General features: G+C 43.9%; 1 protein-coding gene across 4 annotated transcripts in view; it reads right to left on the bottom strand.

Annotated features, from left to right (window-relative positions):
• The window catches only part of RIPOR2 (RHO family interacting cell polarization regulator 2), a 622,104-nt gene that overhangs the window by 173,568 nt on the left and 423,240 nt on the right, over window positions 1-25,296 (bottom strand). For 3 of the 4 annotated variants that reach the window (XM_086965454.1, XM_086965456.1, XM_086965455.1), the window contains exon 12: window positions 19,939-20,068. In XM_086965454.1, the coding sequence (XP_086821580.1) occupies window positions 19,939-20,068 (130 nt within the window). Of the gene's footprint in view, window positions 1-11,805; window positions 11,953-19,938; window positions 20,069-25,296 lie in introns of all 4 variants that reach the window. The other variant, XM_086965457.1, reaches the window with a different exon arrangement.

Below are 25,296 nucleotides of genomic sequence, written 5' to 3'. Positions count from 1 at the left end.
TAACTACTATTGCTGTCTGCTTGTGATAATATTGGTGTTCAGATGAAAATGTTCCTGCTTGGAGCACAGTTCTGTTTCCCTATCCCGATTGGCCGGCTGCATGTATCTGGTATTCTGTTTAAAAAATAATAATTGGCCCTTACCTCACGATAATAGAGTGTGTGCACAGAGTCCTAGGCCCTTCCATTGTCAAAAGGCTTGCCGTGGACCTGTCTTGTGCACAACACGTGTGCCTTAATAGCACCGACCGTGGACTACCATCCCAGTCATTAGTTTCATACATAGAGTGATGGTGGCAGTGTACTGTATTTTGTGAATTGTGTATACTAGTGAGCCAGAGTAATGGAGGCCTGTGGGATCTAATTTGGATGCTCCTAGTCTACACTTATGTAAAAGATGGAGGTAATGTTATTTTTCCAGACAGCAGAAGTGTATTGCTGGCATTCCTAAAGCTGGAGGGTGAGGACCTTCACACTGGAGTTGAGAGAGAGGAGACAAGGCATCTCTATTAATCTGATTAGTCTTTTAGAAAAACGGGGCTACTGATTAATCTTCCTATTGCTCTGTCATTTGGTATATGGTGGGGGTGAAGGGTGAGGCTGCGGTCCCTATTTTCAAGGTGAAACCCCGTAGGAGAGGCCAACCTTTTGTCTTTCCCCTAAATTACTGCTCATTGTGCCTGATGACAGCGATGTACAGAAAGTTCATACCTCTTTGTTCCTTTGTTTGGGGTGCTGCAGGCTGGAGACAAGCCTACTGTGAGGAGCATCACCCCACATAAAGGATCTGTCTGGATAGCAGCCTGGAGAAAACATTGGAAAGGAGAGCTACCCCAAACCAATTCTGAAAGTGCAGACAGTGGATTTACATCTACCAACTGCTATGACTAAATATAAGTGGGACCCACTGACCCACGTGTTGTTCCAGGTCAAACATCTCTACAAGCACTGAGTTGGGCTGTACAACCAATCATCGTGCTGCTGCGTGATTGTTGGGCCCTAAGCTTGACAACTCCACACTGTGACCGATTGCTATTGCCTGTGACCGCTTGCCATATCGCTACCAATGAGCGTCTTATACTGAAGGCAGAGCCATAGTAGGATGGATTCAAGTAAATTAGAGGAGAATAACTTCAATCAGACTTGTTTCAGAAACAGTAACCCTTTGTTTCTCTCAAGACCCCCCTCCCCCCAGACAGGGTCCGACAATCAACATAGTTCATTATGTATCTGTAGTGGCTTTGGTATCTTTGTTTTGCTCTAGTTGCCTTCCTCTCATCAGTTCATATTTGTTCACCATTTGTCTTGGGATGCATGCCCTGTTCACCAGAATATATATATTTGTGCAATAGATATGGTTATGTAGTTTACTTCTCCACACAATCACAAAATACTCCCTCAAACAATTCCAACTTTACTTATGAAGGTAAAAAAAAAAAAAAAAGAACTGTGCCGTTTCCCAAACTATTATCATTGAGTGCTCTGTGAAACTTGGACATTTAAAGCATGCGTTTCCACATGGGCAAATCACCTGAAAAGCCTGAAAAAGGTAATTTTTTTTAATGATGTGTTACAAAAGAAATCCAGACATGAACAATGACAGTTCACAGTGAACAATGAAATGAAATGCCTAACAGAACTGAAAAAGGAGTGGTTCAAAATAATGTAAAAAGAAATCAATAAAAACACTTGTTAAAGTAAGGTTTACTATACTTTTGCCTACTTTCTTTGCTGATAATTGAATTAAAAAAAATTCTACTTACTCTGTACGCATGTTTGCGCAGTGTGTAGTGCTATAGATTCACATGCTCTGCATGCTGCTGCTATGTAGTGTAGTGCTCAAATGTTTGCAGGTTGTTTTTCTTTAAAGAAGTCTTTTGCGGGACCAGGTGCACTGTGACTTCTTCCTTAGTGGATAATGTGTATAAGAACTGACTCCGTTCACAGCATATGCAACTGTAGATACACATGCTTTGCATAGACTGCGAAGCAGAGTCCCCCATAAATGGTGGCTAGAGTGCGATGATGCAGATGTCTGAAACAAAGTTCTTACGTCTGTCTGCCCAACCACAGCCTGCTGGCATGCTATGATATCCACACAATAGTGTTTGGTAAAAGTGTGAGGATGACCAAGATAGCTGCTGTGCTTAAGTCAGTTAGCAGGAATAATACCAAAGAAAGTAATGGGTGACCCTTTCTTAATGGTAGATTGCATCCTGGGGGCAACAGGAAGGGCTCTTTAAGCATTGTGATAGTACGTGTGAATGCACTTGACCACCCACTGAGTTATGCCGGCCTTAAAGATGGGATGGTTTTTGTGACGTTTTGCAAGTCTATGAAGAGCTGGCTAGACTTGCAGAAGGGCTTGGTTTGATCAATATAATGCATGAGAGTCAACGTAATGTCTCTCTCTACTGCTGAGTCTGGCTGCGGGAAGAAGACTGGTAGGCAGGGCAAGGGCCTTCAGTTCACTGCTGTGTCTGAGAGAAGTTATGGCTACGAGGACAAAACACTTTCCATGAAAGAAACTGTACAGTGCAAAAGTGCAAGGGATCAAAAGGAGGTCCCATGAGCCCAGTAAGGACAAAATTACGCTTCTGCACATGGGCAGCTGTACTTTGAGAGGTATGATGCTTTTGAGGCCCTCCTTGAATGCTTTGAATATTGTAATCCTAATCAAGAAAGCATATTACCTGTTTATCATGTCGGCCATAATAGCAGCTAGGTGTAGCTGTATGGAAGTCTGTATGAGACATGACCTCTGGAGGTGCAGAACATAGCAAATGATGTCCTGGACCCTTGATTTAAGAGGGTCCAGGGGCTGAGGAATACAATAGTGGACAAACCTTTTCCACTTTGCAGCATAGCAGGCCCGTGTGGAGGCCTTCGGGCTTCGTGCAGAATATTCATGCACACCTGCAAGAGATCAAGGCAAGCAAAACTCTGAGACCTCTGGGTGTTCCTACACACTTTCACTGTCGGGTTGAGAAGCCCGGGGTCTAGGTATCTAATCTGGCCTTGGTTTGTGTTAAGTGTCTGGCCTGTTGGTAGCCTCTCAATAGACAGCAATATTCACATAGTACCTCTAATAGTGAATATCCAAAGGAAGAGAACTACCACTCAAACATGAGGGCGATACCCGCTCAGTCTATATAATAAACTGGAAATTGAACAACATTGTTTTAAAAAAAAGTCTGTCTTGAAGAAGTTGGTGTCAGTTAACCAAAGTCCACCGAAACACAGCACCGACAACTTGTTTTTATTACATTGTTTTATTCTAATTTCTTAATTATATTTCATCTTTGGAGATTCACAGTTAGAGGTACTATCTGAATATAGTTTTCTATTACCACAAATGTACTAGAAACAAAGTGACATGAGCTCTCTACTTATAATGAAAAAATTAAGCATGAGTATAGTGAAATTGAGTTGAAGAGAAAGGATTACTACACATATCGCATATGTGTGGATAATTCAGCATAAAAACTCTAGTGGTCTTTCCTGTAGAAAGATTTCATAAACCGCTGTGTTTTTTAAACAGATTTTTTTGTTGTATTTGAAATTATTGATTGGTTTGATTGATTTGGTTATTCATAGAGCGGGACTATCACTCTGAAAGGAGCATTCTGGCGCTATGCAGGAGAGAGAGAAGGAATACAGGTACCTCTATTCTTTATTAAAAACATAAGGCTCATAGTTTGAGTCGATTGTATGTATATTTGTGTAAAGTATGATGTGGAACTACTAAGTGAAACACTAAGAACCACAAGGGGGACAACGTTTTGTTATGGACCTGGGGGAACGCCAGAGGGGATAGTGTTGTCTCCTTGATTGGTGACAAAGGGTTCCTGTTTGCCAAAAATATATAAGGGTCTCGGTTGATGACTGCTGGTTCATTTTGTGGTGTGTCCTACACAATTACCTTCTGTACCTTTTGGTCTTCTTGGAGCAGAAAGCAAGGTAGAACTTGGAAAAGGAGTTATTGTGATTGGGGAAAGGCAGGTGTTTTGACAATTCACGCACAGGTACTTGACGTACAAGTGAGGGCAGTTTTGGAAAGGTGTCTGCTCCATCACCCTCTTTCGATCTGCATTTTCCTGTAGGTCGATCGGGTGCATGCAGCCCTCGAAGGAAAAAGACACCAACGTGCAAGGACTGGATTGCAGGATGTCTGTCTTCAGAAGGGGTCTGACAAAGATCACAGTGGGAGTTGAACGCAGACCGTTTCTTACAGATATTCATGTTGATTCCTAACCGCATGAGCCCAAAAACAACAAGCGAAACTCACCAAACCTCAGAGCCCTTTCGTTATACATCTGAAACAAACAGGAAGAAAATGAATCATTTAATATGGAGTCTGTGTGTATGCGCACTGTCCACTAAGGGAGTCACTGTACACCCTGTGACTTGAAAGATTTCTTCGATGGAAAAAAACCCTGAAAACGTCCAAGGCCAACACTAGACAGCAGGACCATGCAGAGCATGTGTATCTACAGTCACACATGCATCAAATGCTAATTTTTATTTTACAAATAAGTTTAAAATGTAAGAACGTCAATTCAACTGATTTACAAATCACTCTCTTGATGAAGACAAAACTTTTCTCCACAAGGGACTCAAAAAACGTCTCAAATTTTAATTTTATGTTGTCAATGAGAATCTATCATTTCCTATCTATTGTGACGGAAAGTTATAGTTCTATTAAATATACTGAGCTGAGAATTATGCATCCACTTTATATATTTAACAGGTCAGCATTCCTTGAATATGTTTCTACTGATTTAATTAAAAACTAAACTAAAGTTCTCAGAACAACACAGGAAATGGAACAACAAAGCAACAGCCAATCAGAGTTGTCAGTCTTCTAAACATAATCTTCCCCGAGGAATCTCAAATCTTTCTTTGCTGCTCATGAGTTGGTCAAGCATCTGGTGATGAAGTCATCATCTTTTTTCCACAAGGGATGAAAAAATTACCAAAAATATGATGTTAGGGGGGAGGTACGCGAGCTTCCGAGATGGCCGCGTGAGCACAGAGCTCCCGGGACCTTTGCCACCCTTTGCAATTTATCCTGATTTTATCCTGAATATTCAGATGGGCTTTTGAGGATGAGCCTCTGCTGATCACTTTGCTCCTTTAAAATTCTGATTTGGACTTTGGGAACCGAAGTAACGCTTATCCGAACCTTCGAGGCCCACCTCTCGGTAAGCCGGGGACTTGGCAAGTTGGCAAGCCGGGACGGAGTTGAACAACAACGGCTGAGGGGTCTTCCCCCAGTAGCCCTGCATCGACTTTCGGTTTCACTTTTGGGTCCTGGCATTGTCTGACGGCGCGACAGTTCCGTTTTGTTGGAGATTCACCAAGGCTCTGATGTATCGGAGTGTGCCTACTCTCCTCTACGCCGCTGTGTTGAACTACATCTTCGCCTCGGCCGCACAAGCCTGCCATTGAAGACTTTTGGTGACTTGCCCGCAGGCGGCCATTTTCACCAGGTCTTGCGGGCCCCTCCGGGCCTTATCTCTCAGCATGGCGGCGAGGGGCGACGTTGAGAAACGGAAAACTAAGGCGCTCATTCACGGGGGTCGGTCCAAACCAATGTCATGGATCGGTATACACAACCCAAAGGATTCCCTGGTGGCACCAGTCGCACCCCGTAGGAAGCCAAGGACGATCCCACTGTGCCTACTGATCCGTCTCTTCGTGACATCATGAGCGCCATCGCTGGCATGAAGGAGATCATCAGCCAGCAGTATGAGGCTCTAGCTCACAAAATCGACACGGTTGCTATCGACGTCACCTTGATTAGAGCCGATTTGTCCAAAACCAACGAGAAGGTGAAATCGTTGGATTTGAAGACTTCCAGCCTCACGGCCGATGTGTCCGAACTTCAAACCGAGATTGGCAACCTGAAGTCTACCAATGATCTCATGTCTCATCGACTGGAGGATTTTGAAAATAGGGCAAGACGCAACAACATCCGCGTCATAGGTGTCCCGGAAAACCCTGAGAACCATTCTATGGACCTTCTGGTGGAAGACCTCATTCTGAACCATCTTGCCCCTGCGGGACTGAGTAAGTTCTTTGCAGTGGAGCGTGCCCATCGCGTTCCGAGTGGAAGGCCGAAACCGAGCGCCCCTCCAAGGACTATCATCGCCAAGCTTTTTCACTTCAGAGACCGGGATGTTATCCTGCAGGCCTCGAGGGTGAGCGGCCCGGTAAAATTCGAAAACTCTACAGTCAACTTCTACCTGGACTTCACTCAACTTGTCCAGAGACAAAGGATGGCTTTTCAGGGTGTTAAGCGCAGACTCCGAGACTTGGGATTGAAATATTCGATGCTGTTTCCCACCAGGCTTCGAGTGGAGTACAATGACCGGACATTTTTCTTTGACAGACCAGAGAACGTGAGTGACTGGCTGGATTCTCTGCCTGCCCGGAACGACAGAACTGAGCCCCCTGGTGGTGCCGAGGGTAGTGAGCCGGAGCAGAAACGATGACTCGGCTCCTGATCTCCGAACATTTGACTTTGTGCAGCTGGGTTCTATAACCTCCTTATTTTTGTAGTCTATTGTTGTATGCTCGAGGGTGGCGGAGGTGGTGGGTCTCTTTCCTCCTCCGGGGTCTTTTTGTAGATTGGGTAATGGTAGGGCGACAGGCACACTGCAGGTTGGGGTGGCTTTCTAGTCTAATGCAGGGGTGCAGGGACGGGGGAGTTGTAACGGGGTTTGGTTGGGGGTGGGGATGGTTGTTTGTAAGTTTGTTTTTCTTTTTCAAGGCAACGTAATGTTATTCTCTATGACTCGAATGTTGTGCTCTTTGTGGGGTGAGTTCTGCATCACTTGTTGGGATGGGGGGGTCGTGGGTTGAGGTTAATATCTTGGAATGTTAACGGGTTGGGTGACAGGATAAAACGGGGTGTGGTGCTACAATTTTGTACATCGCCTGTCTCCCGATGTAGTTCTTTTACAGGAGACACACCTAATAGGCAACATGTGTCATGCCATGAATAGGTGGGGCTATCGCCTTGTCGCACACTCTGGTTTCACCACTGACTCTAGGGGGGTGGGCATTCTCATTCGGTCCTCTCTCCCCCTGGAGATAGACGATGTCATCCTTGACGGCAGGGGGCGCTACGCCACCCTCACGGCAGATAGGAGGGTAGGTCTATTTCCTTGCTCACAATATATGTTCCCCCGGGCCTCCAGACCTCCACTTTTTCTGATATTGGGCGAGTAGTGCTGGGACTTCCTGAGGGTACTTTGATTATGGGCGGGGATTTTAACTCTGTCGTCTCTGGTACCGTAGACCATCATCCCCCCAGGGATCTTCTCAAATCCCAGTTATGGCTTAGTGGGTTTTTGGACACTTTTGGTCTGGTGGACGGCTGGAGGTTGATGCATCCAACGCAGAGTCAGTACACTTTTCACTCTGGGGCTCATGGGAGTCTCTCTAGACTCGATTACATCCTCATGCCTGCTGCCCAGTGCCCTTTCATTAGAGAGATTCGACACCTTCCCCGGGGCATTTCAGACCATTCCCCAGTTTGGCTTTGTATGGATGCTGGATTGAGTAGTGCGGGGCGAGTCGCTCCCATAAACCCTTGGTACTTGCGTTATCCCAAAACCCGCGCCGGCTTGGTAAAGTCCCTAGAACAATACTTCAGTGAAAACGAGGGGTCTGTGTTCTCATCTGTGTCCCTATGGGAAGCCTTCAAGACTGTCCTTCGTGGCCAGGCCTTATACTTGATCTCTGAAGCTAAGAAAACTAAGAATCAAGAGGTCGTGCGTCTTGAGGCCGAAATAATCGAACTGGAGAATGACTTAGAATTAGGTGTTACCCATGATAAACTCCACGCCCTTGGTCAAAAGCAGCTGGATTAAAAGTCCCTTGTCACGGATGCTGCCAAAACAATGCACAGGGAGCAACAGGGCAGGTTGTATGATGTCGGGGACAAGGCTGGTAAGTTGATTGCGTGGCTGGATAAGAAAGAAAGGGCGAATCGTGTGGTTCCCGTGATTCGGAATTTGAATGACGAATGTGTGACTGAACCGAGTGAGATTGTTGAGTGTTTTGCGGACTATTTTCGTACTGTGTATTCCCCGGTGTCTGATAAGGATGAGGAAGACTCCCATCTGTTGCTACGTGATATCACGTTGCCGTGCTTATCGGAGGAGGACCGTGATCTGATAGAAGCTGCTTTGTCTGCGGATGAGATTGCGGTCGCTATTCGCTCTGTTCGCTGGAGAAGTGTGGCTCAGGGGTTAGAGGCAGCAGACCCGGAAGCTGAAATCGGTCCTGGACCAGGGTTCAATTCCCCGCCTCGGCGGATCTTGGGCTCAAAAATTCCACGGACTCGATAATTCTCGTTCCGGTGCCTACTCGACTCATGGGTTCACACTCTGCGACTCTGGGCAATAGCTTGCTTAATCCCCACTACGGCCCCTCGTGGCGGGATGCCTGGCTTTCACCCTGCTGGGGTTATCTCACAGGGGAATACCAGGACGGGTTCCCAAGGCAAGCGCCTTGATGCCTCCGGGTGATAAGTGCGCTATATAAATCGCAATACATTTACATTTACATTCGCTCTGGCAAGGCCATGGGCCCGAATGGTTTGCCCATCGAATTATATTAATTGCGCCCTGATACAGTTGCACCATATCTCTGAGACATGTTCATGGAATCGCGAGACCTTGGCACCCTCCCTTGTGATCAGCGTTTGGCTACAATTGTTGTGATTCCCAAGGAGGGTAAGCCTCGGGATCGTTGCTCCTCGTACAGGCCCATCTCTTTGTTGAACGCTGAACCAAAAATTCTAGCTACAGTTTTGGCTAACCGGTTGATCACAGTGATTGCTGACCTGATCCATCCGGACCAATCTGGTTTCATCCCGCACCGTAACACCGCACTCAACCTGCGGCGCTTGCATGGTGTTCTCCCGAGGGCAGGGTCACTTCAGGAGTCGGCCATCTTGGCTTCCTTGGACGCCGCAATGGCCTTTGATACTATTGAATGGCCTTATCTTTGGGCCGCCCTCGCAAAATTTGGTTTTGGTTTGGAGTTTATTGGGTGGGTGCAATTGCTATACAAGGAACCTCTGGCTCAGGTGGTTGTTAACGGCCGAGTGTCTAATTCCTTCACCCTTGGGAGAGGTACGAGACAGGGGTGCCCACTGTCTCCCTTGCTTTTTGCGCTAGCCTTGGAACCCCTCGCAACTTGGCTCCACTGGGAGCCTTCGATAAAAGGTATTCAGTGGACTCCCGACTTTGAGGACCGGGTCTCGCTTTATGCGGATGACATCCTCTTATACCTCATTTCGCTTAACGTCTTGTTCGATGTTCTTACCTCGTTCGGCAAGAATTCAGGTCTAGTGATTAACTGGACCAAATCCTGTGTTTATGTGATTTCGGGTGGTCTTCCCCCCCTGCCGCATAGATTTCCCATTCAGGTTTCACACACGGGATTCAAATATCTGGGGATCTTTATATCGTTGGACCCTGTTGCTCGTGATGAGCGTAATTTGCTCCCCCCTCTCCAGAGGCTGAGGCTTGACGTGGTTCGTTGGCGTAAATTGCCATTATCGCCGCTCGGTCGTGCTGCGCTCTTTAAAATGATGTCCCTGCCACGGTTTTTGTATGCACTTCAGAACTCGCTCGACACCATCCCGGCGAGTTACTTCCGAGAGGTGGAAAGCTTACAGAGGCGGCTTATCTGGGATGGGCGCGCAAGAATCGCTCTCGCTAAGCTAACCCTCCCCTGGTATGACGGGGGCATGGCGGATATCAGGCGGTATTACCGGGCCTCCCAGTTGAGCGCGATTAATCACGCTACGTATGCACCCAGCCAAAACCCGGCTTTTGAAATGGATAAGCACCAGTTGCCGGGTGGGAATTACAACAGGGCGCTCTATTCTAAGGGAGCAGGGAGAAATTTAACAGGACCTACTAAGATTGCTGTGCGAGTCTGGTGTGACGCAACTGCTGCCTTGGGTTGGAAGGACCGATTGACATGTGCGACTCCATTGTATGCGTCGGAGAGATTGGGATGCCTCTGGACAACGAAAGGTTTTGATAAATGGGACATGATCGGAATTAGTAGAGTGGGTGACCTTTGGGCTAAGGGTGCTGTCAAGACTTTTGAGACATTGAAGACTGAATATGAACTGAGTGACAGGGAGTTTTTTAGGTATGCGCAGGTTCGTCATGCCTTGACCGCGGTCTTCGCCTCCGATCCTAACATCCATGAGTCCTTCCCGTTGGAGGATCGTATACTCGATGGTTATCTGCCAGATAGTACGATCTCACTAATATATAAAAAATTTATTAACAATCGGGCGGATCTCCTCGTACGCCTCAGGGAGGCCTGGACCAGAGACGGGCTGGAACTGAATGATGAAGACCGGCAGTCCGCATTGTCTTCCCCTAAGGAGGTGGCCATTCCCGCTCGTCTCCGCCTCGTCCAGCTTAAGATCCTCCATCGTGTATATGTTACTGGTCCTCGGTTGGTCTCCATGGGTTTTTCTACTGATGGGTTATCCAAGCACGGCTGTGGATCGAGTGCTACTTTCCTCCATATCATTTGGGAATGCCGGGAGGTGGCCGAATTTTGGAATCGAGTGCATGCTGTGATGGAGTGTGCCACCGAAATTGCTTTGCTGCCTGAGGCCCGGAGATGTTTGTTGAATGTGTGGGAGCCGAATGATTACAACGTTGCCCAGACTCGTTGGGCGGCCCTTGGAAACATGATTGATAAGAGAGATATTGCGCAGCTGTGGGGTTCCCGACGGTCACCCACCGTGTCAGTATGGAAGGAAAATGTGGATTGGTGTATGTTCAGAGAGAAGACTGTGTATTTGGCTAGGGCAAGCCTAGGGCGTGGCCTGCAATCTGGAGTCAGTGGACCACAAATCGAGGGAACATATGTACACCCCTGTTCGAGGACACTCCAGACACCTCCCTCTCCCCCTGATCCGACATTCCTTGTCCAATTCTTATTTATTATTGTTTTTTTTTATCTTCCCCCCGACCAACTCCACTGTTTGCAACAATTTGTTCATCTCGCAATTGAGGCTCCCCCCTGTACAAGCGCACTTCAGGTTCAATGACTTTTGCCTTGAGACTTGTTTTGTTTCTTTTCTTTGTTCTTTTATAAAACATAAAATACTACTGTATCCTGGCTCCATCCTGAGTTGCTACGAACATTATCCTGCAATGCTGCCATACCTCTAGGATGCAGGCGACGGAATTGTGGTGAATGTTAATTGCTATTGCCTTGTCTAGCGGCCGGCCCCTGTGGTTGTAGGCCCATACGTGTAACTATATTTGCGTGCACAATAAAGTTTAAAAATATATATATATATATATAATGTTATGTTATCAGAGAAAATTGTGTTACGATTTGGAGGACTAGAATGTGATGACCAATTCTGAAGCATATACACTGATACAACCAAGTAAATTCAAGTCAAGTGTGTAAAAAAATACTATTTATTTAGGTCTTTCAAACTAAAATAAATTAGATACTTTAAGTGCATAATCCTTTCATGCTTTCAAATAATACATTTATTTACTGTATATCACACTGGGGATTTAGACATGCCATGCTGCAAAATTGCTGGTAAATAGCTAAGAGACCACAAGTAAAACCCGGCCAACTGGTACATGAGATGGAAGAATTTTTCCCCTCTGCGAAAGTCAGCAAAATAAAGAAGAACAATTGACGTGCAAAACAAAATAGAAAGGGCCATGCATTAAACCATAGAAGGCACACAACTAGCTCTGCTACTCGCGACACACCAACCCTCACTCACATATCGCTCTAGACCTGCTCGAGGCCTCAGCCTGAGTGATGGCAAATCACTGAAGGAGCGACTGCGCCGCAGCCTGTCAAAGAACGTGTCCTGCAGGGCGTCCATAATGGACAGTCGCAGCCTTTCAGGAGGAGGGTGCAGCCATTTCTTTAACAGGTAAAGCAAAAGGTTGTTAGTAAAGGACACCTGTACAGCACAGAACAGCTCTTGAACAGAAGATTTCAAAGGTGGTACAGTATTAGCAAAAGAGCATCAAAACTATTTAATGACTAAACATGCAACAGGCAGATATTGAAATCCAAGCAATATACAGTATGGAAAACATTACTTGCCTGTAACAATTCGTTTGCTGCTTATAGAACTGTAGATATGCAATGTGTGCACACCCCTGCCATCTAGCATTGTTTTTTTTTAATCTTCAATTAAGACTTTTTGAGGCGATTCCCGATGTCTCCCCTCAAACCCACACTAAATCAGGACACAGACTCCACCACAGATTGTGCTTTGCCTCAAAGGATACTTCAATATGTGTATAGGTGAAGCATTATGAAGTCTGTGTTCTGGTTACTGAGATGGACAAGAATTAATTTGAAATAAAACATATCGTGCTTAGCTCCCATCCAGGGAGTTAGGTAGGGCTCATGTGAATCTACAACACTACAAACTGGAAACTGATGGTTACAGGTAAGTAACCTTTTTCCATTTCCAGAATGTATCGCTGTGGATCACATGCTCTGCATTTACTAAAGAGCAGCACTATTATCCCATATGCAGCAGGTTTTGAGAATAACTACTTGAATACTTGAAAAAGTGCTTTAAGTACAGTTTGCTCAACCTATGTCTCTTGGTCTGCTTGGCTGATCTCTCCATAATATTTACCGAACACGTGTATTAAAGATCATATTGCAGCTTTACATATATCTGCTAGGATACGTTGCCCATCAATGCCATTGAAGCACCTTTTTGTGTTTAATGTGTTCTAGAAACACAGTTAAGTATGTGTTTTCTTTTAGCAAAGCAGATTTGGATACATTTTACAATCCACCTACTGAGACCAACTTTAAGATACGTTTGCCTATGTGAAGTTGTGCAAATGCAACAAAGAGTTGCTTTTATTCCTAATGGTACGAGTATAGTCCATTTAGTTCATTACAGCTGTTCCAATAACCTGAATGTGTTTAGCGCTCTTCCATTCATTGGTTGTGGGTAAGAAAAAAACTAGGTATGTCAATGGACTGGTTAACATGAAAAGTGGATACTACCTTTGCTTCAAACCTAGGGTGAGATCAAACGACAGCGCTATCACTGGGTATCTGCATTCCTCTGCTGATGAGGCTAATTCTCCTAAATGAGGCAATAGCAACAAGAAAAAACACCTTCCATGACAGAAACGGCAGGGGACACGAACAAAGTAGCACAAATGGAGAATACAGAGGCCTATAAAGAACAACATTAAGGAACCAAGAAGGGACTGATGGTAGTTTTGTAGGAATTACTTTTTACAGGCCTCCATGAATGCCTTAACAACAGGAATTTTGAGAATGGACTGATGTGGTTTGTTTTCTAGAAAGGCAGCTACTGCAGCTAAAGGAATTCTTGAAGATGACTGAGCAAGGTCTGACTTGGTGGTGTAAAAGTAATGAAAAATGTTTGTGTTTGGTACTGAAATGTCAGTGGAATGTTACAATATTGAAAGTAGTATACAAACCTGTTCCATTTTGCAGCATCACAAGCCCTCCATGTAGGGTTTTGTTTTGGATCCTATAGTATTTAGGTTAATTCCTGAGGAAGCTGGAGGTGTCCAAACTCTTAGACGTTAGATGCCAAATTGAAAGATTGAGCTTGCTCTGGGGCTGATGAAGCAATTGGCTTTGATGCTGTGACAGCGCGTCTGGATGCATGTTAGCTTTTCATGAGGGATATTCTCACAATATGAATGAATATTTAAGACTCCTGACACTTTTTCCTCACAACATACAAAATCAGTGTTAGTGGGGCGAAAGGCATATGCATATTTACATGTCAATCTGATCCGTAGGGCATTTCACAGTGACTGTCTTGGCATTTTGCATTTTTGCTGGTGGAAAACCGGTATCAGTGTAACCCAATATTGGATGTAATAGTTCTGTACTTAGAAGTTGATCTGGAAAGTCATTGTCCTGAGAAATGCAGTTCTTGAGGAGAAATTTACCAGTGCTAGACTGTTTGTGCAATCTTTGACAGCTATGTTGAGTGTGTCCACTCTTCTTGTGTTTGGATGCAGTACATGGCAGTCATGCTCTCTGTTTGAATAAACAAAATCTTGTGTTGAATTTGTTTTGGAAATGATCGCAGTGCTAAATTGTACAGGAATGAGGTCCAATACATTTATAATAGGGAATGTAGTTGCAGAGACCTCCGGGTCTGAGTTATGGGATTCCCCAGGTGGGGTCCTTAACCCAGCAGCAACGCATGTGAATTGTTGGTCACTTGCAGTTGTAGGTTGAGAAACACTAGCCCAGTAACAAGTTTTTCTTTATCCAACATTTCCATATATGTTGAACTGCAGGCTCCATCAATACTAGATCTTCGCAGTCACTTGTGACTGTTGCCAAAATAGGCACTCTTGTAAGGAGGTACATGCAGAACCTTACAGTTGGTACTAGAGAAATACAAGATGCCATAATTCCCAACAATTTTATGATCATTGTCAGAGGTCACTATGTCAGGGAAAGGAGAAGAAGCCATTGAAATCCCAATCTTTCTGGGCTGGGGAATGCTTTGCCTGTCACTAAACTGAGCATGGCTGAAAGGAGTGTTGAGTTTGTTGAGGCCGTAAGTGTGACTTGTTTGCAATGGCCATTCAGGCTAATTAGTAAAGAAGACTGGTTTGTTTGGGTGAGCGCAAGGCATGGAACGTGACTGGTCTCCTTTCCTAACCAGTCATCCAACTATGGGGAAACATGGGGTGAATGCGCCTGAGGTACACTATAACTGCTTTTAAGCATTTGGTGAGCAGTCATGGGGCTGTTGGTACCTCAAATGGCAATACTCTAAACTGATAATGAAGTCCACTTACCACAAATCTAAGATACTGGAGATGAGTCAAATTTAGACCGCACTTGAGGTATGACTGCCTACTTCTCAAGCAGTCTAGTACAAGGTACTACTAGAAATCCAGGAACTGTTTTTGATAGGAGAAACCAGCTCACTAGGGGATGTACATCCTAACCACTAGGGAAGGCAGGAAATACTAATGATTGTATCCCCTGGCCAAAGAGTCCCGGAAATAAGGGAAGGGATATGAACCATTCCAATTCCGATATAGGGTGAAGTAGTAACATGTTCTCCCCCTACGCGTCACTCTGGCCTTAAGAGGCACTAGGCCAAGGGCAAGCATTATACATGGGCACCTCCGTACTGCTTCCCTCACTTCTTTTACCTATCCCACCTCACCATTAATTCTTAGTCTACAAGCTGCCAATGTGGGGAGAGGTGAAACAGTTTGTTCAGACTTCTGAAGCAATTATATATTTTAAATATTGGTATTCTGCTTTAAGTAGTGCTTTAGTGAGTAATGTGTGGGAACGGTGAGCTGGGGCAGCAGCCATTAATACTCACTTGATATGTTCTTGCCATTAATTCTCTGGAATGTGCGCATTCCACATATTGATGCCAAAAAGTCCACTTCCTTCAGTGGGCTGACAACTGGTACCTCCTCAGAGAAACCAATAATAACCCAAACCACTATAAAATGCTGGGTTTTTACATTTTTATAAAGTTGAAAGATAAAATCTAAAGTAAATCACTGTGATGTTGTTTTTTTTCTTTTTAATCATGATAGGGCTGCACTACAAATAGTAAACTAAACCAGCATGTGATGCTGTTTTTCCCTTTATACTCTTTATGCAGCTACCTACTCAATTTTGACACAAGTATATGAAATTAATACTTTATGCAGCCAAGCTTTAGGAATGCTGGCATGTTAAGTCATGCCAAGGAGCTTCTCCAAACATTCTACCTTTGCATTTTCATATTTGTACTTCTGGATTCATAACGGAAAAATGAAACTGTAAGTGTAGAATGCAAAGAATTAAAAGGGCTTGTTGAAACAACTGAATGTTAATCGGTGCCATGCGATATTTGAGTACATCACATTGTGGCACACTCAACTATGGTTAACTGTTGCCTGCACCATGGCAAGCAAATGTCACATAAATCTGCCTCATGGCAGACACAGGGGCTCATCTAATCATTAACTGGTCTGTGCATTCTGGGACTTGTTTAAAAGCTTAACTGATAATCCCAATTGTCATGGAGCTCAGATGACACTGCTGTTGTCTGTGCCGTATTCGCCATGACTAGATGAAGCAGTGCCTCTCCCCGTATTTTTCCTACTTTTTAGGAAAAGCTACACTCTTGTTGCCTGGACTACTGTAGACCACATCATTATCAGTCAGTCTTGCTAAGGAGTGTAAAAAAAAAGTCCACATTCCATGTCCATACTACATGCCCACTCAAACATTGGTCTCTGTTGAAATGTCAGACCACTGTCAGTATTGCTTTATTGAAAGAAAAACGGTCCTGCTCAGAAGTTCTGGTAGTGTACAGTTGTGCCTATATCATGTTTGCTGAGATGTTCTGACAGTGTCAGTTTAAATGTGAGGAATTCACTTACAGTTCCATTACAATATAGTATCCCTTTTGAAAAGTGGTAAGACTATTGTATTGAAATTGTAGGGACACTTCTGTGGGCCGTGGCAGTGTTGCTGTGAAATTCAGGTACTCAACCATTTAATGCAGAGAAGGCCAGATGACTATTCAGTCCCACTTAGAATACAGCAGCCCTGAAAATATGTGCCCATCATGGCCCAATTAAAGTACAGCAGCCCTGCGAAAAGTGCAGAGGGCATGAAGTACAGCAGCCCTGCGAAAAGTGCAGATGGCATGAAGTACAGCAGCCCTGAGAAAAGTGCAGAGGGCATGAAGTACAGCAGCCCTGCAAAAAGTGCAGAGGGCATGAAGTACAGCAGCCTTGCAAAAAGTGCAGAGGGCATGGTGTACAACAGTCCTGCAAAAGTGCAGAGGGCATGGCACCCCTGCTGGAAGTCTCAATACTGTTCCTTGACAAGAACAAAAGGAGCTTCATAAAGCATAAACAGAGTTAGATTTAAGGTAAGTGAGCAATGATGAGAACGTCTTAGTTCTGTCCCATTCAAAGTATTCTGCGCTTCTTGTGCAGTGCTGTAACTGTCCCATTAAAGGAATGCAAGACTTTCTGAAGAAGAGGCTGAAGCCCCTCCTATTTCTTACTGGCATTACACCTGCTTGTGTAACATGGAGACCTTGGAGTTTAATCACCTGCCCTCACAGATGAAACTTCCAACAAGTTAAATTGCCCACTTCTAAACAAAATCCTACAAACCTTCCCACACAGAGAACATTGTCACGCAAACCCTATCAAAGCTTTCCTTTCTTTGTGGTGCTTTGTCATTGTTTGTTAAAGAATGGTCCTGTACACCCAATTAGTTTTTAAACTAACTGGGAAAAAGCATGATGACCACACCTTACAATTATCACCTGAACCTTAAACTGCATCTGGGCGGCATACCTTGCCAGTGTAGTTAAACAAAAAGAATCCACATCAAGATGTTATTAGAGTGGTCCCTACGATGGTGGGGAGCACACAGTGTTCTTTAATACCCCTCACACACCAAAAGGACCCTTGTCATGCTTCATCATTGGGGTCTTCGCACCCCTCTACGGGATGCGGCGTGCTGCTAACCAACGACTACGTGGGAGCACTTTCATTATTTTGGCTATGTGTGGTGCATGTGGGTTTTTTTAATGTGTATAAGTGAGTGGTGGGTTCCAAAGAGTGGCAAAGTGAAGTTAAAAAGGTACCTGGCACGTGAGGTCTAGAAAAACGTTAATGGCCAGCCGTGCTGGTACTGTTAAAAGGGTAATTCTGAAGTATTATGTATGTTAATGTACAACACCTCGTGTGTGCGTCGACATGTTTCGAAGCCAGGCTTCTTCTTCAGGACGTAGTGCACAGATCCCCACCTAACTCACGTCTCTCAAAATGTTTGGTTTATTTACAAAAAAGTGATATTAAACTAAAAAGGCTACTGTGTGCCTACTTATATATTCAAAGGTATCTGCATTGAGAACCTGAAAGAATGAGGACAAAAAAGAACACAAAAGGAGAACATTTGGTATTATTGATAAAATATCCAAACATGCAGGTTCAGTGAGTTAGAAAAAATGTGAGGGCAATAACTGATAGACAAAATTGTCATCCTATTGTAGTGGTGTGCCCTGTAAAAAAGAAACAAAGATAAGACATACACGACACATAACATAAAACACACGCTCTAGTTGATTAACCTGTTTAAATGTTTGGACAGGAATCTAATTTAGTTAGGAATAGGGGAGTAAAAACAATTGTGTGCATACTTGCTGCCAAAGTCATGGTTGGCACCATGAGCCTCCAGAAGGGTGGGGTCGTAGTGCTTTTTAGCACCCTGTAAAGACATAGGTAGAGTACTCAGTTTGCAGGTTGGCCTGGTATTCACTTACTTCATATGATGGAAGAAACCTGCATAACGCTATGGCTGGTTATACTCACTGCTACACAGGAATTCCTGCGCCTTACTTCCCTCAACCGTGGCTCCGATGAAAGTGAATAGAGCCCGGTGTCCACGCCTTAAATACACCCACCAATGAGCGTTAATTGTGGTTAATAGGCGAAAAAACGGAAAATGGGTGAGCCAAATAATTCCCGTGTAGCAGTGAGTATAACCGGCCATAGGGTTATTCAGGTTTCGTCCTTCATATGAAGTAAGTGAATACCAGGGGAGTGAGTCACCTTACAAGGTGCATGAGGTAAATGTAGCCTACTGATAGCATGGGCAGGCTTGAGAAGACTTCCTTATCTAAGGGTGGCAGATAGTGCTGGTACTTTCCAAACCAGGTGGTGTGGAGAGGTCCCCCTCGTCCACTGCAGGAGGAAGAGGATGAAGGCATCTGGCTCAAGAGGAGTGGTTGGAACCCCTGGCTGGATTATAGCGGAGAAAGTATGAGGATGGATAAGCCACCTACTGAAGACCCAGCGTAGCCTTCACCTGTTGCTATGGGGTGTTGTGGTAGCTGTCTCACCTCCTTTCCATTTTCTGTATTTAGGTGTCAAACCGTAACTATTGAGTTAAAATCTTTGCTTAGACAGATATATATATATATATATATATATATATATATATCATAATAGTGAAGTAATACTGCCATAAAAGGTGCTGCACTTTGCAGCATAAATTCATCCACGCCTGCCACATAATTCCAGAGCCTTGCACTTGTCCAGCTGTAAAGAGAGTAGATGGAGCCATAAGGAGTAATGTTTTCCGTCTGGAGAAGCCACCTATCCTGAAGAACTGATCAGTAATGAACAATGCTATTCAGTGAAATAGAAGTATGTTTTTTATTTGGTGCGGACATGTACACCAATCGGTTTTCCATTTGTGAACAAAATGTAGGAGCATCCATAATTCCTCCATTTTTTTAAAAGTGAAAATGGTTATTGTTTAACATTTCTATCAGTGAATGCTTTTTGTATAGGGCAAATAAATGGAGGACGCCTTGGGATACCACAAACAACGTTTCAAGTATAGTACTAATTTACGATCCAATATTTGTTTTTTTGTAATTCAACAATTGTAACTTTCAGCGGGACAAAGTTTAGGATCTACAATCTTTCCAAAACAACATTATTGTTCCTAAACCTTCTGCCTGTTTCAACACGTTTTTTTCTGATAAGGTCACCTTCAATAGGAGATGACACTTTAAAAGTAATTATTATACGTGATTAAGTGTTAAACAATCATATCTTCACAGTTTATTTCAATATTCCATTGATTCTACAAGTTACAAATGTATCCCCATTATGGTGCAAATGCAATAATACTCCCCTGTGTTTTATAAGTAATTCTATGTAATTGTACAAACAGGGAAATAATAATTAGCCAAAGCAGAGTAGTGCTTTCAGGGGTATTTGAACAGAACCTGACAGAGTTGAAAGATATTTAACTTTCTACATTCTCCAACTCATAGCCACTCATCATTGACAAAAGTAAAATGGATGCCGCCAATGGGACTTACGAAGAACGAGTGATCCTTGAAGGTTGGAGTTTCTGGAGTGCCTTGACTGTATACTGACACTCTTCTTTGGACTGCCGACGTTTTGTTGACATTTCCCGTGGATGGGGTGAGGTCCTCAACATCAAAGGGACTGCAAAACAAAACAGCTTTTCTCATTCAACAAGAGAGCGAGTCACAACTGCGGCACAGCACATGATCCACTTAAAATCTCAACATGTTTGCTTTGCACTTGAAGTGTATGAATAATGCCTTCACTTGATGTGGCCTACAAGGCTATGGTTGCACCGGCAACACTTTTTATATCTAATTTGTCAGCTACAGTCTGTATTCAAGATATAAACTAATTGTCTTTAGGTTTGGTCCCCTGAAATATTTTTATCTGCTTTTGGGCTCAAACTTTATTATGAATATTGATTTGGCTCCTCTTATATGATCCCCCTTACATAACACCCCACAAAATACGTGTGTTTGTAAAGCACAAGTTCACCTCGGAGGGTATCTTGGCACTGAATAACAGATGTTTATTGTTGCCCAACTCAATGGTGCTCATTTTAACGACCTCAGAAGAATGAAATGCTGAGTGGATCCGACGGGATTTGAGCCTGTGGCCATGAGGTCAAGCACAGGCCCCTAAAGTGGACGATTTAGACCACTAAGCAATAAATATTTAATAATAAATATATGTATATATATATATATATATATATATATATGATGCCTGGGATTCAAAATAGGTGAACTGTGGTGTTTTGTCTATTGCCATTGTTACTGTTAATTAACACATGCATAACACACAATGTGACATCATTAGGCATTGTTGCAACATTCTGTAGTGATGACTTTCCAAGCATTACCATTGCAAACCAGAATCTGATTCAGTTTTGTGGAGGTGTTTAATCAGTATGTTGAGTCCATTATACAGAGCGGGTGTAGAGGCAAAGTGAGTCTCACATTTGCCTGTGGTCATGCCACCATGCAAAAGAGGGAATGCCCTCTTGAGAAGCACTGACACTACATGTGTGCCAGCACTATCAGTATTACAGAAAGTGTCGCACAAGCATCTGCAAACACTTCTGTAATACCAAAGTGTCCCAGAGAAGCACAAACCAGGCGCACATGCCTGCTGTGCCACCGGGGAACTTTCTGTAATACGGCCCTAGATGGCTGACTCAAATTACTTACACAGTTCTTCTGGTGTTATGGCTACCCAAGGCCTGGCAGAAGTAAATGTGTGATAATTCATTGTAAGTAGCTGTTGGGACTAGAATCTTTTGTGTGGTTTGGTTTAGCTGTGTAGACCTGCCCTTGTATGTTTCTGGATAAACATGTGTGCTTTGCCATGTGAGGTCTCAACAATCAAGCAAGCACCTAGGGGTTTCTCTTCCTTTACTAGCTACGAGACAACAAAGCTGGGCATGGTGCACACACCTTTTTAAGGTCTTTACTGGAGAAGATGTGTGTGAGGACATCTATAACTGGAGTCAGTAGCTTTATATTGCCTAGCACATGCATGGAGTTGAACAACATCCTTAGATGTAGACAAATATGCATGTGTGGTTCCATATGTGTACCCCTAGGGGTGAATGATCGAGTTCATTAGACTGCCTGAAGCCGGGGGTGCTTTATTTAATGCTACACAGAGTTGGATGCAAAAACAATGCAAGTTCAAGTAGTGGGACCGCTGGGGATTTCTACTATCCTCCGGGTCTGGGAAAGTGTCCATAGGAGTTTGTGGAGCCATTGCTGCAACTGACCTATGTGAAGGAAAGACCTGCATGAGAAATTGGAGTGTGAGTAACAGCAAGAGTGACCAAACCCCACACAAGAGCTGAGCACAGCCTGTGTGAACAGTTCATCAGCCAGGGGCTTTCTGGTAACTCAAGTCGCCCAGACAGATGCAGAGGAAGCAAATTCTACAGCTCAACACCATATCGGGCCAGGAGAGGCCACAATGACTGCGGACTGTAAGATGGATTAGCCTACTCTACCCACCTATATATATATATATATATATATATATATATATATATATATATATAAGCTCACGTGTAAGAACACAAGCCACACTCGCGGGGATCCAGCTCAAAAGCTTTATTCTCCCAACAGCATGCTAGTATAGCTTGGAGACATAGGAAAAAGTTCATAATTGTCCTGTTTCGTCATGTACATCCTGGCGCGTTTCGAAGGCTCCTGCCTTCTTCTTCAGAGGACGACGAACTGATTACAGGAAGATGGCAGGATATACCTTTCTTTAAATTTGAAGACACGCCTCTGGATGGGCTGGGCTATAGCCGCAGTGCCTAGTGGTACTTGTATTCCTGCCCTAGATCTTTATCTCATATTGCGTCTTTTTTCCGAGTCCTCAGCTGCAGTCGAAAATATATAAATATATATATATATATATATATATATATATAAATATATATATATATATATATATATATATATATATATATATATATATATATATTTTTTTTTCCCGACTGCAGCTGAGGACTCGGAAAAAAGACGCAATAAGGATGAAAGCTATCCGATGGCCCGACATTTTGCTAGCCACCACAATAGCGATAGGACTCTACTTAGCTTCTTCAGCTTAGACTGCGTCCCTCAAGACACCAGGGGTGGAGATCTGAAACATAGACTTAGACGATTGGAGTCACGATATATAATCGACCTCCAAACGAAGTCACCAGGAGGACTCAACGCAGGGGAAGAGCTACTATCACACCTATAACACGAGTACCGTACCTTGAACTGTGTCACTGTCTGAGAGATTTACACCTACACAAAATGCTTTAAGAAATCAATTGGTTTACAGTCAGACCCCTTTGATGAATAGATATTGGAATTGTTTCATTAGTCTTTTGTAAAATTGGTTTATTTGAATTACAATCTTACTAACTCGGCCATCCAGGCCACAATCATTGAACCAATTCATCACAGATTTATGGGGTTTATGAACTTTTTGAACTGTTTACCAGCGAAATACATTGATTAGTCCAGCAATGCAATTGAGGCTGACTTATGAATTTAGGTTTAACTCAAACCACAAATTGCCCATCCAGGGCTAAATGTCAAAAGTAGATGATTTAATTTAAATTTAATTCGTATTGAAAAGCGATTATTTTGTACAGCTTTATATGAACTGCTGGATATGAGTTTCTTTTGTATCGTAATGAGCGTTATTTCACCACTCAAAGATGGCGCTCTAATTATGCTTATGGTCCGTTTTTACTTTCTATGACTTATGCTTTATTTACTTCCGCCTTGCCGACGCCAGCTGACACTGACGAAGGCAAGTGCTGAAACGCGTCTGGTTTGAATTTGTGCTCAATAAACCTTACTTTGGTTTAAACTGCTGTGAGTGCCGATTTTTGCCGGTTTCTAGCCTGCGGAGCTCGAATATATATATTATATATATATATATATATATATATATATATATATATATATATATATATATATATATATATATATATATATATATATATTTATATATTGTATATATATATATTGTTCCTTCAGAACTCCCCTCCGGCCTCTGTCTTCTCTATTGTTGGGAAGAATTTCCGCCATGTTTTCTGCGCCAGCCAGAGGCGCAGCACAGAAGGCCCCTGCCACGAGAAGAGACTCGGCTCTATAACTGGCGTTCCGCTGTTCCAGCGTACATCGAAGTTGAGGGATCAACAAAGAGTCGGAGACCGCCAGGAACGCGATGCTGGAATACGAGGAAGGAGGTATTTTATCTCCCTAGCAAAACACGCCTCGCATTTGGCTGCTTCCTCGTATTTTCAACATTGTGGGATAGGCATTGGCAGGAGCGAGGGGACAAAGAGGAATGACTGCAACATTGGGGGCGGTGTGAACAGTCCTCTCCAACTTACCTGTAACTGTCACGGACCCATTGTCTTAAACTTCACCCCCACACCACCGACCAGAATCTTGCTGAGACTGTGCATGCTGGGAACTGCAGTTCTGAGGACTTAATTGGAGCTGCTCAGGTGTGCCTACAGCATTAGGGGGAGGAGCAAGTAGTGCAGTTGTGTATTTTACGCAGGATGAGAGAAACGAGGAAAGGACACGGTAGTGGGCGCTGAGGAAGGTCTGTGAGACCGAAATGCATTCGCCGCTGCTGGCATCATCCACAATAAAGCAATTTGTTCCTTCAGAACTCCCCTCCGGCCTCTGTCTTCTCTATTGTTGGGAAGAATTTCCGATATATATATATACCCTCAGGGGAGAACCAGCAACCTTTCCCACTGCCTTATTAAATTAGTTTTCTAGTGGCTACTGGACTTTGGACACTAGTTCACTGTTCTTAACCATTGGGCACTGGTGACCAGACACCAGGTCACTGTGACCAGGTACACCCAGGAAGCCAACCAATGTTGTTTTGTTTGCTTTTAAAGACTGGGTTCTGGTTTCCATTAGATTTGCAGCAAGTGTTTTTTGATTTTCACAGCATATGCACCGCTCTTATTCCCAAGGCCATAATGAAACCCACATCAATAAAACATGATCATAACACCCAAAAAATTACATTAGATTTAGGAGAATCACTCTGAACCCTTAAAAAAGTACCTTCTGTGTCTTCCGAGCATATACGCAGACCTCCAAGGCTTGTCCCGATTGAATAACATGTACCATGAGATCCAACGTTACGTTGACTTTTCGCTCTTAGTAGGGCAGAAAATGTAAGGGGCAGGATCTCAGAACCAAAAGGTACTGGACAATGTTGGTTTGCACTACGTATCATACTTTTATGTGCAGTTTATTAATCTTGTATGCATATAAAGAAATGTTGTTTTTCAAAGTAAAAAGCAACAGGGTTTTTACCGTATTGACTGTTACTGTGACACTATTCTGAGAGTTTAATCCAACACTACTCCCTTGAGTACGCAAGTCTAAGCTGCTGGGCCTTGCTATGCTGTGAGAGTTAGGTGCTGAAGTGCAGTACAAGGCTTTCCGGTTGGAATGCATTAGTATTGTGGCTCCAGCACACCAATAATAAACAATGTCCGTTGACACAATTGAGCCCGAGTAACCAGTCTGCCCTGGGACCACAAGAAAAAGCCTTGCAGTATCACATACTTTTGGATTCCTTAATAGCCATTTAATTGCATATTTGGGCTGTGTACAGAGTTCTGGCTAATATGTGCTGTCGTAAGATGGTGTGTGCTCTGAGTTGCAGAGCAGCGCTAATCAGGGGCGGCTCTAGGCTCATGGTGGCCCTGGGCAGGGAGCGTAGGTAGGGGGCCCCGGAAGAGGGGGTCCGGGCGGGTCGGAGCACGGAGGCCAGTGAAGAGGGGGGGGTCAGGGTGTTTGGAAGTGGAACCAGGGGCTGCCACGCATATAAGC

This window comes from Lissotriton vulgaris, chromosome 4_1 (assembly GCF_964263255.1).
Source record: "Lissotriton vulgaris chromosome 4_1, aLisVul1.2, whole genome shotgun sequence".
Lineage (NCBI taxonomy): Eukaryota > Metazoa > Chordata > Amphibia > Caudata > Salamandridae > Lissotriton > Lissotriton vulgaris.
Note: the sequence above shows the minus strand (reverse complement) of the source record. Positions and strands in the feature narration are given on the sequence as shown.